The 17,680-nt window shown below is 42.7% G+C and overlaps 1 protein-coding gene across 5 annotated transcripts in view; it reads right to left on the bottom strand.

The window, feature by feature from the left end:
- The window catches only part of SORL1 (sortilin related receptor 1), a 91,595-nt gene that overhangs the window by 2,830 nt on the left and 71,085 nt on the right, over positions 1-17,680 (bottom strand). For all 5 annotated transcript variants that reach the window (XM_039496808.1, XM_039496809.1, XM_039496811.1 and 2 more), the window contains 14 exons: positions 17,464-17,613; positions 15,915-16,043; positions 13,882-14,008; positions 11,683-11,852; positions 11,012-11,124; positions 9,382-9,486; positions 7,987-8,059; positions 6,321-6,403; positions 4,951-5,047; positions 3,766-3,950; positions 2,364-2,483; positions 2,096-2,260; positions 1,137-1,311; positions 457-563 (listed from right to left, as the gene is read on the bottom strand). In XM_039496808.1, the coding sequence (XP_039352742.1) occupies positions 457-563; positions 1,137-1,311; positions 2,096-2,260; positions 2,364-2,483; positions 3,766-3,950; positions 4,951-5,047; positions 6,321-6,403; positions 7,987-8,059; positions 9,382-9,486; positions 11,012-11,124; positions 11,683-11,852; positions 13,882-14,008; positions 15,915-16,043; positions 17,464-17,613 (1,799 nt within the window). The remainder of the gene's footprint in view (positions 1-456; positions 564-1,136; positions 1,312-2,095; positions 2,261-2,363; positions 2,484-3,765; positions 3,951-4,950; positions 5,048-6,320; positions 6,404-7,986; positions 8,060-9,381; positions 9,487-11,011; positions 11,125-11,682; positions 11,853-13,881; positions 14,009-15,914; positions 16,044-17,463; positions 17,614-17,680) is intronic.

The raw sequence follows: 17,680 nt of genomic DNA, 5'->3' as shown, positions 1-17,680 counted from the left end.
CTGGGTCAGCAAGGGGGAAGAACCGGCAGAGAAGCAATCTGGAGTTTATTAAAAACACCAGAATGCTGACCCTAGCTCTGAGTCCTGAGGGTGGCGTTCCATAAGCAGGGAGGGTAGGTTAAGAACTTGCCTCTCCCTTCAGTTTATCCTGATTCCTGGTGGTTCTAGGTCTTTCACCTCCAACAACAGGAGACAAAGGCAGGTTGGGTAATGAAGTTTACTGAAACAGCTGTATGGTATTGCTAGTGTGGAGCAAAGCATGCTGGGAAATAAGGGAGATACCTATCTATCTATCCACAAACAGACGGACATGCATATACATACACAGACACGCACGTTCGTGTATTGTGGTCTCAAACCATTCTGTAAAACGTTATTCATTTCACCTCTAACCAAACCAGCTTCTTAGTTAAAAAAAATGAATAAATAAAAACCAAAGCAAACTTTGGGACTTACCCGGCTCTCGTTAAAATTACTTTCTTTCAAGGCTAAACTCTTCCAAAAAAGCAGAATATGATCATTTTCCGTTATAATTTTTAAGGCATCTGGTGCAGAGAGTGAAACTGCAAATGGGGAAAATGGGCAAACACGTTACTTATCAATGTCTCTATTTTTAGAAACTGGAATAAACAAGCTCGCTATTGAGAGTTTATATCTATATATCTATATATTATATTCAGCACCGTATTCTGTATACACTCACATGACACACAGGACCTGCACCGCTGAAATCAACGAGAGCTTTGTAACTGGTATCAATGGGAGGAACAGATGGCTAGGAGATATTCTCACTCTGACAAAAAGGACATTTTTAATTCCTCCATTTTAAGCAGGTGAAAAATTCCCTGCCTGCCACTTTTACTGATCGCCCTCTATTAAAGGGTTTTTTATTGCTTTTCCTGGGAGTTGCAGAGGTTCAGTATCTCTCAGGATCAGGCCTCAAGTATGGAAGATGGACTGGATGACATAGGAACACGGGAGTCTCAAGCCAGATTAGATCAGTGGTCCATCTTGCTCTATATCCTGCCTCCAACTATGGGTGGTATTGGGTGTTTTGGTGAAAGGTGCTAGGTTCCCCTAGTTGACAAGCATGCAATAACCTGCCACACTATCCAATGTTAATACTCTTTCCTTACCTGTGGTAATTTTCATACTGGATTCTTTGCTCATGTTTCCGAGCTGAACAATTATATGATATTTTCCTCCCGGCTCCAGCTTTTTAATGGTGTATTCCACTGTGCTGTTACGGGTTTTCACCTTGTAGATTTTATCTGTTTTTTTAATTAAATCTTTTACTGCGACAGCATACAGCTGCAGGGAGGAAAATGACACACACTGAATGACGGAAGCTCCTACTTCCCATCCAGTGGCTGGTGATATAAAATGCCAGTTAGCACATGAGACTCGGGGCAAGAACCAAATTTAACAAAGCCTTCTACGTGTTGGAAACTTGTGAAGCCGAGTGGGATTTCAAACTCTGTATAGTGCATTATTAGCAGCAGATGGACCAACATCCCAGAAAGCTATTTACTGACCCACTAAATCTAGCAGCTGGGGAATAAGATACTTTTTCTTTTTTTCATGTCTGCACTTTGTGTTGTAGTTCAATGTAAAATACAACCTTTTGCAATGTTTACATTCAATTTAAGATACCAGTTTTACAAGGAGGGTTTATAGCTCTTGTATAATAAGATATACAATAGTAGTATCCCAGCTCTTTCATACCACTTTTCATCAGCAGATCAGCATTATCTCAAAGAGCTTTACAAAGGATGTGGGCATCATTGTCCCCATTTTACAGATAGGGAAACTGAGGCACAGGGAGCTGACATCACTGACCCAGCAGGCCAATGGCCCAGGATCTGATTCTGATCTGAATGCCCCTTTGCAAATGCATTGACTTCAGTGGAGTTAGTCCTGAGTTACCCCAAAGCAAGTGAGATCAGAATTAGGACCACTAAGAAGCTGAATGCTCTCCGTTAGGAGAGCACTGATCTTGCAGTTAGAGTGGATATCTCCCAAATAGATCCGAAAGCACTTTAGGGAGTTGAGTATCCTTTTCCATCAGCCTAAGTCATGTGCGCAAAGGTATTACCATGTCCTGGTCAGGCGAATCGTAGGGCGACTCCCACTTGATGACCGCAAATGTCTTTCTGGTGAGCACAGAATGCAGATGCCGAGGGGGAAGTCTATTGTCCGGTATCATCTTCACCACGATGTAGTCGGAAGGTGGTCCTTGGTATGGAGACATCACACGGACCTTAAGGTGGCAGCATGCTGGTTAATATCATGGCTTAAGATTTCAGTAGCAAATGTTAGTCCAAGCTGTATGTCTGCAAAGAGTAAACAGAAAAGCATCCTACCAGAAACAGGTACTGCTCATCCCTGTTCACGATCACAGTGATGTTGTGTAAAGCAGTGGTGGTGTTATGAGGGTTTCTATATAGTTCCAGGAACGAGGTGGCATAGAAAACACCATAGACCTGTAGAGAAGAACAAAGAAGAGGCTACTCAGCAGCTCTGCTCCGCAGCTGTGGGGGATATAACCTACCAAATGACCCAGACTGTGATTAAATCTAGGGTCATGTATTACTGTCTAGGACCAAAGAGGTGCTGGAAATTTAGCATGTGGCACAGCCTCCCTCCCTTTGAATCTATAATGTCCCGATGTCACAGCATGGTGTTTTATTCTGGGGTGGAGGTGTTCCTGTCCTTTTGAGGAGACAAAAAACTTTGGTCCAGACCAACTAGGGTCATGAAAGATCCCATGGAACCTTTGATACATCAGAGGGAGTTAAATGTGTATATTGCAGTTGTCCAAGTTACAGCATGGACATCCAGAGTCTGCCCAAATGCCCTAGCTCGATGCTACCTTCTTCACTCCCTGTCTTAACTGCTGTGCGCTGTTCTGCCTCTGGTATCTAGGAAGGATGGCCAGGCAGCCTTACAAAAAACTCATCCACTTTAGCTAATCATATTCAAGATTGCATATGATAGTACGGTGAACCTAATCACGGCCAGTAGGGCAGTGATACTCAGACCTCAGTGGTTCCAGAGCCATATTGGTGATCAACATTACCCATAAGAGCCACCGTTGCATGAATTTGCTGTTTCATTTCCTATAGTACTAGATATATATACTATAGTACTAGATATTCATATTTAAACAGTGCGAAAGCGGAAATATTTAGCTTTATATATATATATATATTTTTTTTTTTTAAAAATCTAAATATATATATTATTCTCACAGCAAAATGACTGGCCAAGTATTATTATTTTTATCAACTACAATTGGTTAATAACATAGAAAAAAGCATCCTGATTGGTTAATAACTTAGACTGATTAATAATTAAACCACACAGTGTTTTAATATCATGTGCTGCAAAGAGCTGCAGGAGACACATTAAAGAGCCACCTGCAGCTCACAAGCCTCAGTCTGAGTATCACTGATCGAGAGGCCAAGGGCCTGTCGTGTTAGGCGCTGTACAAATATCTGAAACAAAGACAGTCCTTGCCCCAAAGAGCTTGCAATCTAAGAGGATACTTGATGTGATCTGCATCGTTTTTCAGACATATGTTTTGCAGAGTCCATGGTGCAAATCACTATAAATGGTGCAAAGTTCGCCATGCTTTTCCTAGGGGTTGGGCCTGGATGTTCACAAAAGCCTATCAAACCATTCTGTCCAAATGGCTTACGGCCTGAGGTTCCAAGGCTAAACCGAAGACAAGTCATGGCGGGTAAGAAAGGAACGGAGCCTTACGACGTTCCTGGGTCCAGTCCAGTTACACTCCACAGCAGTCTGATTGATGGCTTTGGCTTTGAGGCTTGGCGACGCAGGTCTCGTACCACTGGTCACCACATGTGCAAACGATAGAGGGCTGTCCCCCAGTGCAGTCTTGGCCCAGGCAGAAATTTCATACGAGGTGTGTGCTGTCAAATTACCCACTGAACAAGAGGAGAAAGTTGAGCCGTTTGGTTAAGCGAATTATTTGTAATCACTTGGACAGTAGATGAATGCTTTAATAAATATTACGCACTAATACACAGTCACCTGGCCATTTGTTTTGTACGTTCATTCATTAGGCGTCATTTTTTAATACAGTTGCACCTGGGAACATGTCACTTAATAGAAACAGTTGTTTTATTGGTATGACAGTAAATGGCAGTGATTTCTCCTTAACTGATTAGCAGGGACACATTTGATTAGCCTCTGTGGTGCTTTGACCCAATGCTGAGACGGTACGAATTTCTAAGCTGCAGTCTTAATATGAAGGTAAAATGTTCAACGTGATCTGGCCAATCTGAGGTTTTAGACATCTATGTTGCTTAAAATACACCTGCAAATATTCATGGGGTGCAAAATTGCACCTGCTTTGCTCACAAATTGTGTCCACAGGAGCATGAGCCAGTGTCTGAAACTCTGGCTCGTCGTCTGGCATTTTCTGCAGATCTTTTTTTTTTCTTTCATTTCCACTTAGTATATAATCCTGCCTCCTTGCCAGAATGATTCAGTTGTGTATTGGCGGGGGAGAATGGAGCCAGCAGCAGAGCCTGTGCCGAACTCTGCACATCCATGGGTGCATGCTCCCACGGTGGCAGTGCAGAGCAGTGCATGGAGGAGGAATGAGGGTGCGGGTTCACGACCGCCCTGCCCCATTGGCCATAACCCCATGTAAAGGGAAAGGGCAGGGGCTACATGTGCCAATGTTGCTCTGAGGCCGGTGGCTTCATCCCAATTTACCTGGGGTTTTCTCAGAGGTCAAGGATTTGCAGCCTAGCCCTGAAATCCTTTGCTCACAGGAGTAATTCCTATTTACATGAGTAATCCTCCTAAGCAAAGGACTGCTCAGCTGAGCCCCTGTTGCAGGACAAGCCCTGAACCCCCCAGTGCCAATCTGCTCATCGGGATGTCCGAGGGCAAGATAGCTCCAGCAAGAGGTTTTACCTGTTTGTGCTGACTTTTCACCATCTAGGAACAAAGTCCTTTTTTCTTGCCTGTGGGTATCGAAGGTCCAGAAGAAGTTCACGATATAACCATTCACCTGTTAAGGAGCAACGGTACATAGAATGGATGAGCTGTTTGTTATGCTGGTTTTATATGCTGCTGAATGGAAGTTTTAAGTCTTCATATTGTATTTCCTGTAACAACTAAGGATACTGGTGTAGTCAAAAGTGGAGCTTATTTACCCTCCCCTGGGTGTCTCAGTCCATTCCCCATCTTTCCTCCCCTAAGGTTCAGAGGCATTGTAATGTGGGGGGAGCATCAGGGAACGCAGACTGTGGAAAAAAGGCTGAGTATTTTTAATAGAATTTGTCGGGAATTTTGGTCAGAAAATGTTGATTTGTTGAAACCGAAACTGTCTGCAAGAAATCGTCTGTTTGACGAATCTCCCAAATCAAAATTATAAAAAAAAAAAAAAAAAAGGTTTTGAAATGAAAAGTTTTCACTTTTTGATTCGAAGTAGTTTTGTTTGAAATTTTTAGTTAATTTATACTTCTAAGAAGTTAAAAAATAACAAAAGCTTGATATTGAAATAAAACAATTGACCCAATCTGAAATGGGTTTTTCAGATTATCAATTCATTAACATTTTTTCATATTTTGACTTTTTTTCCCATCCCAAAACAGAACAATTCCTCCCCTTCCCTGCCCCGAAATCTCACTCTCACAGGCTGGGAAAACCGTTTCCCTCTGATTTTTAATGGTGAAGGCAAGGGGAAGCTATTTTCTTTGCTGGCTTGTTGTTATTTAGGATTCCAACATACAAATATCTATCATACAGTTTACAGCCCATGCAATAAGTGCAGGCGCCTTCGTTGTGTTCTAAGTGAAAACTGATTATACAGGATAGAAAAAAAACCCCACTTCTCTCGAGCCCTTGGGCTCATCTGAAACCTACCTCAGGTAGACCTACCTTCCCATACGAGATGAACTGGGTTAGCCCACAGCATAAAGAAACGTCATTAATTCTCTAAATTACAAGGCATACATAGTTCTACCAGCATCCTCTGCCTTTGTATGGGAGCTGGGAACCCTTTCATTACATGGTAAATACCAGACTGAAACAAGGTACTTACACGTTAAGTATTAAATAATTCTTAAAACCCCAAACCCTCAATGACAGTGTATTTGTTTTCTAACCAGGTGATTTGCTTTAGGACAGGATTTTTTTTGGCTGAACAAGACTTGAATTGTCATTCTTTTATGTTTGCAGTGTTGTTGCAGGCATGTTATATAATGTTTATCCTGCCAAATATTTATGACTCTGATCTAGCTCCCTCTGCTCTGGTTCTAGCCAGAAAGTTCAAACTTTACCTTAATATTAGCATCCACTTTCAGAGTGAAACTTATGGAATTTTCTTTGCAACTCTCAATATGGATGGTAGGCGGTGGGATGGCTGAAGGGAAAGGAAGAAACAGACATGAATTCAACACCGAAAACATAAAACACAATCCTATTTTTATGGGGCTGGATAAATGCAGATTTTCAGTTACTAACTATCCTGAAGGTTTTTTCCAACGAAGAGTTTCCCCATCTATAAATGTTGCTAGAATCTGCTCCTACAGGAACCTGTTGGAGTAGTGTGCTGATGCTTGAAAGGTACATCTTAAAGTGAAGTTACTGTTTTAACCTGGGGTTGCTTAAATGCAAGGGATCCTATACACCAGGCCATCCTAAAATACAGCCCTATGCTTCCCTGTCTTTCTAACCACAGGGTGAAGACAGAGTGGATTGGATGTAGGATTTGTATTGCTTTTGAATTCAAACATGCAATTAGTTGCTCTTGCAACTCCTGAAGTGAATGGCGCAAATCCCACTGACTTCAATGAAGCAGAATCAGGATTGTATTGAGAAAGATACAAGTACCAGTAACACATTTCTTCCAAGAGGCCCCATGGCCTTGGTCCTTCCCTTGAAGGAAAGTTTAATAAAAGCAGGATGCATGGCAAACACCTCTCTGTTCAGTCTTATCATCTTCCCATCTGCTGCCCTACCTTATCTGCTTAGATTGCTATCGTGTCCCTTAGGTGTCGTAAAATATGCCTCCCTTCGCTGCAGCAGACGATAGGCAAACTGTCCCCTCTGCTACAAAAAGGCTTAATTGTGGAAGGAAAGATAGACTTCTGCTTCCAAATGTATTAAGGTAAGACATGATGGAGCCAGTACTTTAGAGTAATGGGTAAAGAGAGGAGAATGAGGTTATAGAAAACAGAGCTGGTTGAAAAATCCAGATGAAAAAAAATGCAGATGAAAATTGTTGCAATTTATTCCTCCTCTGTTTTCCCAACTAGTTCTGATGATTAGTTACTGGTTGCTCTTTGTGTTACCAAGGATACTGCATTTTCAGTAGCATCGTCTCCTCTTCCCTGTTTCTGTTACAACGGGGAGAGAGCACTTAGATCTAACTAGTTAATGCTGAATTTAAAAAAAAAAAAGGAGACTGTCAGCAACTTAGGGATGAAAATGTATGTTTTATTTTAAAAATGCTGATATGAAATCTCATCATTTAAATGATTTCATGATTTAAAAAATATGCCACAGAAACAAGGTTTTGTTGTTGTATTTAAACATTACCCTGCAATCTAACCATTGCAACCTTGTTCTAATGCATGGGAACCTGAGTGAAACTGACTAGCCTATGTTTACAAGCTACATGAAATGCAGAAGGCAAAATCAACAGAACCAAACCCCCACCAAACAGATTTTAAAAGTTCTTTCAGTATAAATAACCAAATGATTTATTAGTAATGGGAGTATGGAATTTGGTTGTCTAGAGCAACGATTTTTAATTTGACACTCTACATTTTTCTTAAGGTGTAAATGCTATAGCTCCTGTTTATACAAAATACAGCAAATTCAGTACAGGTATTAAATCACTAAGGAAAAGACAGAAAACTACTATTCATGCTAATGCTTATGTTCAAGTTTTTTTCGGTGTTGTCCGAGTCCATTTAAACTGAAACCCAGAAAAATGTTTACCTTTGCCTTTCATGGTGGTTATGGATTTGGAATCACTCCAGTTTCCTACGCCCCGACTAGTTACTGCAGCAACCTTTTTCAGATTAGAAGGTGAGTTAAAATTTTATAATGAGAATAGAGAATGAGTTTAGAAAAGGGTTACTGGTGTCGTGGAACGGATGAGAAATGGACTTTGAAACAAAACACAAGAGCTTGTTTAATTACTTGGTAATATCAGGCTTGTGAACAGAGATAAAGCAGAGCTGTTTAGATTTAATTAATCTATTGAGATACATTGCAGATAACAGTATATGGCGAGATCTTTACAAAAAAAGCATGTAAAGTAAAGGGGGCTGGAATAATTCTGCCCAGTATAACCTAGCACGACTCCCATGAAATCCATGCTGGCAGCAATTCTCGCCCCAACAGAAAGGATAGTGCATATATTAAAAGGTACCCGCTTCTTGCACACACATGGGATTATACAAGTAACAGGAAGACTACTTTGATTCATGAGGGTTGTATCCTACTATCTGAATTGCCATTAATATCAATGAGAGTTTAGCATGTGAAAAACTGGCAAGTTAAGAATGTACTCTTCGTAGTGTTTGCTTTTGCAGGCTTGCCTGTCACACTCAAATACTATCTAATTTTAATCTAGCCTTTAGCCTTCCCTAGGCATCTCTCCTGCCCCATCCCCAACCTAGAAACACAGAAATATAGGGCTGGGAGGGACCTTGAGATGTCATCAAGCCTAGCCACCAGCTCTGAGGCAGGACCAAGTAAACCTAGAACGTCACTGACGGGTGTGTGTCCAACCCCTTTTTTAAAAACATCCAGTTGATGGGGATTCCACAACCTCCCATGGAAGCCTATTCCAGGGTTTAATTACCCTTAGAGTAAAAAGTTTTTTCTAATATCTAACATAAATCTCCCTTGCTGCACATTAAGCCCATTACTTGCTGTCCTACCATCAGTGGACAGAAAACAATTGATCACAGTCCTCTTTATAACAGCCCTTAACATATCTGAAGACTGATACCCGTTTTGTTTCTTTCCCCCATGATACAATTACAGCCAAATTTGTCTCTGACCTATATCCTGTGCAGCCAAAGTGACTTCAGAACTGTGCCATCTGGAGATGACTTTTAAAACTGCAACCTGGGTTTCTTGGATGGGGTGAAAATCTAAGGACAGAATTTGAGCCTTAAGTTTTGCCTTTTCTTGTCAGTACACAATGAAGGAGTCAGCAAATGTGCTGGCCTTCTATGTACTGTTAGCAATACCGTGTCTTAACTTGCTACCCTGGCACTAGTCTGTCAGTTAACTGTGCAGTGCTCAGATCACCCAGTAAAAGAAAACCCACTTGCGAATGTGTGCAGTACACCTAGAATCACCGGCTTTTAAAATACTCACTCTTAGTGTGTATAATTTGTTGACCTGCAAGTTCTCAATCTCGGTATAGTTCTTACTGGCTCTAAGTGAGGACCACTCCTTGGAACCACTTCTACTGTATTCCACCTAATGGGGTGAAAACAAGAGATCGGAGGGTCACAATCAACAATACAACAGGGTGGGATGTGGGATGGACGGGTGGCTAGCTTCAAAGCACTATGGGCCATTAAAACTACACAGGGGCCAGAACTCAAGCCCTCAATCTGAATGCTCAGATCTGGTGTGGGACATAGCACACTTCTAACCAAAACCATGCAACTTTCCTCACCTGTCTTGTCTAAACCCAGAGATTGAGAGACTGTCTGTATAGCATTTGCTATGCGGGACACTTTCTGCAGAGTATAGGGACCCCTGGCTGTATGGACGATTCCCCTCTGCTCCACTATACCCTGTGCATCCACAGGCCGAACCTGGTCTCTGTCAGTGATCAACTAGGCTATTCATTCAGGGGCCACATCAAGCACTTAAAACCTTAAGAGACTTTACTAAAGAACTAATACAAGCTTCCTCTTACCAGCTCTGACAAGTATAAAGGCTGGATTTATTCTCTGTGTAGCAGACAGTTGCATCTTAAAGTCTTTTTAACTGTCTTTTTTATTATTATTGTTTATCACAGTCTAACTGAAAGAAAAAGGAATCCACCCCATAGAAAGAGGGACAATCACTGTCTTCCCATATGTCTCTAATAAATGCAGGCTTTCTTGCATCATTAAATCTGAACTGGAATTTCAGTGGCTGTATGTATAGAGGCAATTTTGCCTGAGCTCCCCAATAAAACTCAATTTTCCATCATCCGCCCCTCAATCTCATTTATTCATCTTCCTCGTTATTATTGTAATGGACCTGGAAAAAATATTTACTGGATCTCTGCAATAACTGCACTGTATCTTCTACTCCTGTTTGGACTCAGTCTCTCATCACGGAGAAAGTAGGTAATTGTGGAAGAACACACTCACAATCTAAGTTAACCGAGCTGCCATTCACTCTAATTTCCAATTACAAACTGTAAGCTCTGTTGGGCAGGGACCTTCTTTCTGCTCTGTGTTTGTACCGAGCCTAGCACAACAGGATCCTTGTTCATGACTAGGGCTCCCAGGTGCTACACTAATACAAGTAATAACTAACTGTAATAATTCAGGAAAACATTTTAGCATATGTTTAAATCCCACTGATTTAAATGAGATTCAATCAATGCTTACACTTAAACATGTGCTTAAGTGCTTTGCTGAATCGGGACCTCTGTGCAAAGGGGCTCACACAGGCCATGTGAAGGGTTTGAGTAGTCCTGAAGCTTCCTGCAGATGATATGCATGCACTGAGGGCGAAACATACCTCTGGCCACTTCGGTCTCACTTAAGTGCATAAAACAGGCCTCTGTGGAACTTAAGGTAGTGCCCAGGCCTTGCACAGATGTGATTTCACCATGAGTGAACAGCTGCAGATAGTTTTGCTCAGAAGGGTCAAATTCCCAGAGCCATAAACCACTGAGACCCTTTGCAGTGAGGAAGGAATCCTTCCTTCTGCTGCGCATGCAGGGCTCCCATTTAGCTTTGGGTCTTGACTGCGGAACGAGTCGCAGAATAATACTTACGATGTACTCTCGGATCAGGCCGTGGGCAGACATGGGCGGAGCCCAGCGGGCGATCACCACGCCTTCCAGCTCTTTCTTTAGGGACAGCTGAAGATGAAGGGGGGGATCGGGTACTACCAAAGAAACAAGCGAGTTAGTGACAGACTGGCTACAGGGGTCTGTTCATCAGAATCATAAGGGGAAAAAAGCCAAGAACAAGTGTCCAGCTATTAGTGAGCAGCTTATTCCCTACTGGAGCTTGGTCACACCACAGAGCCAGTGGGTGCGGGGGGTCAATGTAAGAGCACCCCCTTCCCAGGGATCCTCCGCCAGCAGAGTGCCCTTGGCAAGATCAAGCAGAAGGGGCGACTAACAACCTATTGCTCGTGGGAAGTCGGAGACCCACATGTGGGAGGCTGCCTTCTGTGTGCAGATCTGCGGGGAGAGGACCCAGGCTCTGAATGTGTACCAGTCATCCCTTAGAGATGCTGTAACTAGAGGGTGCAATCTGGCTCCAGTACAGTCAACAGCTGAGGCTCTGTTCTCTTGCCTTCTGCAAAAAGGCGTGGGATGCTATTCAGAAAACACCCCTCCACCTTCTCTTATGTGGAAGCACAGTGCTGTGGCTACTTGACGGATCAGAAGTGTTACACTCCCAGGAACTCAGAACAGAACATGCAAAGACCACTTACATCCCTCCGGCGTACGCAGAGTAATGAAGTCATTGGTGTTGTACACTTTGCTGAGGCACTGGACCTGAACTTTGACCTGATAGGTGCAATCTGGCTTGAGGACTTTCAAGACACTGTTTGTTTTGCTGCTGTGAGTTTCTAACGTTTTCCAAATGCTTTCGCCAACCATCCTGTGGGAGAGAATAAAACCATTGAACTCAGGAGGTATTTCTGTAGCTGGAGGTGTTAGCGTGTTCTAAGAGCACCCATCATCTAACGACACTTTAAAGGCCTGCTTTTGTTTGTTTGTTTGTTAAAGGGACACTATTAACTTAGAGCTAGTTTGCTTCAAAATATGAGTTAAATCATTGAAAGTTTTACACCTGCCACTTTCTCAATTTTTTTATAACACTGCCTTAACTTCTTGACACTTCTTCTCTCATGGTTGCTCTGTCCCACACAAAGGCCTAAACCAGGGATCAGCAACCTTTGCCACGTGGACCGTCAGGGAAATCAGCTGACAGGCCGGGACGGGTTGTTTACCTGCAGCGACCGCAGGTTTGGCTGATTGCAGCTCCCACTGGCCGCGGTTCACCGTTCCAGGCCAATGGGGGCTGTGGGAAATGGCGCAGGCCGAAGGATGTGCTGGTCGTCGCTTCCCACAGTCCCCAATGGCCTGGAGCGGCAAACCGCGGCCAGTGGGAGCCGCGATCGACCGAACCTGCGGACGTTGCAGGTAAACAAACCGTCCAGGCCTGTCAGCAGATTTCCCCGACGGGCTGCGTGCCAAAGGTTGCTGACCCTTGGCCTAAACAAACAAAAGAGGAAACTGACTATACACAAATGGCTGGAAGTTGAAGATAGTCTAATTCAAGGGTCATGGTGGATTCTACATTACTGACAGTTTTTTTATGTCACAACTGGCTTTTTAAAAAACAGATACGATCTAGTTCACACATCAATTATTTCTGGGAAGTTCTGTGGGATGTGTTATACAGGACGTATCACTAGACTATCACAATGGTCCCTTCTGGCCTTAGAAAGTATGAATTTAGAAAATGCTGGCAAATGCACAAGGTAAACAATCTGAAAAACATAGAGACAAATCATTTTTCTGTAATCTCTTCTAGCTAAAGCCATTTCAAGTCTTGTTGGTAACAATAATGGGTAAAGCAGAAAGGAGATTTTGAAGTTGATTTTACAAGGTGCTTAAGAGAGTGCCTACCTTTACACCAGAGTGGACTGATTTAAAACAAAGTGATTTAAATCATCAATTTTAATCAACTTTTCCATTTGTAGATCACTTATTTTCTAAAGAGAGGTATGTTCTCATTGGTTGATATAACTGTTAAAACATGTTGATTTACAACTAAACAGAGCCTTTACATTAGATTTGGTACATCCTTTTGCTATCCAGTGGCCACACTATAAATATATACATTTATTTATATATTAAGCAATTATAAAGCTTAATATTTTCAGATTCTTCTTTACTGTACATGTTAGTATGTTAGAAAATGGTAAAAGATGTATTGCTTAGTTACTTGATACGTTTTGCTTATAATGAGGATGGAAACTGCAATTTAACTAAATACACACAACGGTATATACAAATATTTTGCATATTTTTTAAAAAACATTCAAAACATCTTTCACATTTACATTTTACAACTAATTATTTACAGGGTTACAGGTAGGGTAGTTAGAACATTATTCATTTTTTATTTGGAAAATTTAAAGGAAATTTTAAAGAAAGTGAAAGTGGTGTGCCTTTAGGGCCCAGGGGGGGCCAGAGCTTCTTGAAATGATGTTGTCTTCTGTTGTGTTTAGCCTGAGCTTATTTATAAAGCCTGACCTCAAAAGTTAGGTGTTCCCCCCCCCCCCCCCACATTTTCTTAGTATAGAAAAGCAGCCTTTAACTCAAAGTTTTTGATAGAGGCTCATGGATTCATCATATTTATTTTGTATTAAAATTGTATTTAAATATTTTAAGCAATTATAATAAATTTAGGCCTTAACATATTTTGTATTAAATTCAGATTTCCTTTTTAACAAAAAGAACTTATAATTTAAATAACAAAATCTAAAAAAAACCTGATTTAAATGAAAGAATCACAGATTTTTATCTACCCTGCTTTTATACACAAGTAGTCACAATGAACTTAGTTCTACTTGCACGTTTCATTAAATAAAAAGATAATCAAGATTCATGCAATTTACCTGTAATAGACATTATACACACAAGATGTTGAGGACATTTTTTTAGGTCGGGCCCACGTTAAAGTGATATCACCAGAGAAATCAGCCGTCCACTGGAGATTCTGGACTTTGTACACAATTGTGTCATCTAAGCAGATAACAGAAAATATTCTTTTAGAGAGGAAAATAAAAGCAGTGCTTTACAGAATAGGGGGTAAAGGGTTACATGGCACAATCAGCACCTATAGCTGTAGACTGAAGCATACACTTAAATAATCAGTGCCCATGGAAAAAGCACCGTCTGAAATAATTCAGAAGAGCACTAATGGGCCTGGAGTGGGCCTTCTCACCAATCTGATCTAGGGAGTCACTTCTCTACTTGTGGAACACCTCTAGGTCATGAATCTCTTCGAAGCACGGCCTTGTTCTGCACACTTTTCTTTATAATGCCTAGAACACGGAGGCTGGTGAAGAAGGCTGGTCTTGGGGTCAAGGCAGTGGGACTCAGGTGAGCTGGGTTCTATAGCTCACTTTGCCGCAGTCTCCCTCTGGGACCTTGGGCCAGTCATTTAGTTGCTCTGTGCCTCAGTTTCCCCACTTGTAAAAGAGAGGAAAATTGCGCTTCGTTCCCGCACAGGCACGTTGGGAGGATCCATTCACTGATGTCTGTGGGACACTTGGATAATACAGCGCTGAGGGCTGCGTAAGCGTCTAGACCGATAGCTGGTGCTCAATGTTCAGAAAGTGTCATTTATTCCTTTAGGTCACCTGCTTCTTTCTCCTGGTTGGAGAATGTGTGCGAGGCTCAATGTCGGAGTGAGCCTGGCTGCCAATCAGCTCCACAGCTGGGCTCTGTGGAAGGCAGTGCCCTCTAGTGGCTGCAATAGGGGACTTGCAACCAGGAAACATCGTTTCTAATTCTAGCTAGTGCCCTGCCTGTCTCTGTGCTTCACTTTCTCCATCTGAAGCATATGAGGCTTAATCGCCTGCCTTTCCTGAATTGCTATGAGATCCTCAGCTGGAAAGCCTCAGAAGTGTTATCATAGCTACCCACCGTCTGGCAGTTCCACAGTCTCCACTCACTGCTCCTGTATGTGGTCCCCTGCAAAGACAACCCTCCCCTATATCTGTGGGCCACCTTATTCCCCTTTATGTGCAGTTTGTCCCGCTCTGTGTCCCATTTCCCCCTGACTCATTGCTCAGCTGCCAGGCCCCTGAGCTGTGGACTCCAGCTCCGCTCCCAGGGCCCTACTGAGCCCACTGGTTTTATTTCCAGTTTATTAAGAAAACTAAACAGAGAGCTCCGAGCTGCTCCTGATGAAGTTTCCTAATCAGCAGAAAATTAAACCAATGAGGCTGCCAGCCCACGGGGGAGGCACCAGCAGCAGCAAGTCTAGCAGGATAAAGCAAGGGTTTCTTGCCTCACTTCAGCATTCCAGCCCAGCTGCGGGTCTCAGGGGCTCCTTGGCCCCCCATCTGGGCCACTTCTCAGAATCAATATTTAATTAAAGAGCTACAAACTGATTGATGTTCAGTACCCCGAGCAGTTTACTAGGAAAATGGCTGAATCCCACAGCTGGGAAAAGACAGTGATCGATGTTGTTATTATCTATCCAGAACGGACCAGGGCTTCCAATCAGAGTGTAACACATCTGGGTCCAGGGGCATGAGAGGAATTGCAAGTGAGGGAGCTTAGCTCTGTGCCTGTGGTCCCAGGGATAAGTTTTTAGAACAGGACACAGTGGGCAAGTGCTTGCAAAAATGCACCCACTTGTTGGCTGTGCTAATCAGGGAAAGTCCTGTATTTGTGTGACGCTAAATGACTAATGCTATTTGCCTGCGTCTGCAATTGCTGTAGTTGCATTGAAGGACATTATGTGTGTGGAAGCAGGAAGGGGGGTGTCTGATTGTGAGCAGGAGGGGAGATGGACCAAAGGAGGGGTGGTCAAGGTAATTATGAAGGAAGGAAAGACGCCCATGAGACAATGTCTGTATTATAACATGGTCTGTGCTATGGAAAATGCGAGAACTTCCGTGATAGCGCATTTACTTACCGGTGCAGTTTCTCTCGTCGCTACTATCTGAACAGTCCAGAAATCCATCACACCGCTCTGCTGTCATGATACAGGCTTCCTCATCTTCACATTTAAAACCGTTAGGGCATGATAGTGTGCTGCGAGTAGCTGGAAGAGAGAAAAGCATTGCATGATTCAAAGCAGGAGAGCTCATTTACAAATGTCCTGTCCGGATCACGTTGCACAGTGCCCTCAAGCACACCGCTAAACCGCAGCCATACTGAAATGCAGAGGTGGCTGCATCCTGTTTATGGATAAAGCGATCCCAGTATAGAATTGGTAATTGTTATTGTTACTACTTTCATATTAGAGCATCTTGCTGAGATTTTTGCAGTGAATGGCGTGACAGTGTATCAATCACTAACCACGTTGATAACTAGGGTGCTCTAGGAGGGTTTCATTTTGCACACCGAGGTTAAGAGACTAATTTTCAGTTGCACAAAACAGTAATTTCAAAAAAGCAAGTGACAGGTAATGGTTTTATTGTGAGCTTTTAGCACAGAAACAGACGTTTTAATGTCTCTCTCTATAGATGAAGAGACTGAGCTTAATTTTCATATTTGGGAAGTTGAGGCAAAATGGCAGTCTGGCACCTAAAAATGGTGTCCAAGTTTGTTTGAGTCTATAAGCCCAACTTTCGAACACTGAGTCAGATTTTCAAAAGTGCTCAGCACCCAGCAGCTCCTATAGTTCTCTGAGCACGTTGGAAAATCTGGTGCTATATCTTTCTGTCTATACTTTATATTCATATATATTTCCCAGCAGAGTGAATTCTGAATGTGACGTCCGCCTTTGTATTGTTTTTCATCTCATCACATTTTCACACCAGGCCAGCAAGAATTTGACGCTGCCGCCAATGAAGTCAATAGCAAAACTCCCACCGACTTCAATGAGAGCAATATCACACTATGAGGCTACCAACTACCATCCTGTTTTAATTAATGTTTTCTGGTCAACTCATATAACAGGGGTATGACGTCATAAACAGACACAAACTGAATCTCACTCAAAACGTATGTTTCCAATAGGAGTGAGGAATAGACACCCAAGCGTTAGTCTTTCCCCAACATACCAATGCCATTCTCTGATGTTAAAGCCATATATAAAGGGCAGTCTTGTCTAGTGGTTAGGGCACTAGACTAAGAATCACATGAACTGGGCTCTACTTCTTATTCTGCCATTGACCTGCTGTGTGAATTTACGCAAGTCACTTCCTCTCTCTGTGAATGTTTCCAATTCTGCTCTTTGTTACCTTGTCTATAGCGATAATGAGCTTTATGGGGGCAAGGACCATCTCTCGCTAACTCTGTACAGCAACTAAATTAGGCTCTGCCGTAATACGGCTAGTAAGTGTGTGTCTGTTTTTACATTAGTACTGCACCAAATGTGTTACACTGCATTACTCATTGCATAGCACTAGCACGGATTCCGCTTGCACAGATGCGATTTGCTGTGGTCTGGTCTTTAAAGAAAGCCTTGCTCAGGGAGAGCTAAAGCACCGCTCAGCCTGTGGGAAATGAGCACTTACGACAGTTCATTTCATCCGTGCCATCCTGGCAGTCTCTCAGGCCATCACATCGCTTCCAGTTAGGGATGCACTTCCTCAGCTGCTGACACTCAAACTCAAACCTGCTGCACCGGCCAAGGGAGATGGTGGAAGTCGCAGTTACGTTGGCTACTGGGAACCAAGAGGCGGAAGAAGAGAAGAGTCAGCAAACTACACAAGCAATAGCAGAACCCCCGGC

This window comes from Mauremys reevesii, linkage group 12, assembly GCF_016161935.1.
Source record: "Mauremys reevesii isolate NIE-2019 linkage group 12, ASM1616193v1, whole genome shotgun sequence".
Taxonomy (NCBI): domain Eukaryota; kingdom Metazoa; phylum Chordata; order Testudines; family Geoemydidae; genus Mauremys; species Mauremys reevesii.
The sequence above is the reverse complement of the archived record's forward strand: the minus strand, read 5'-3'. Positions and strand labels throughout refer to the sequence as shown.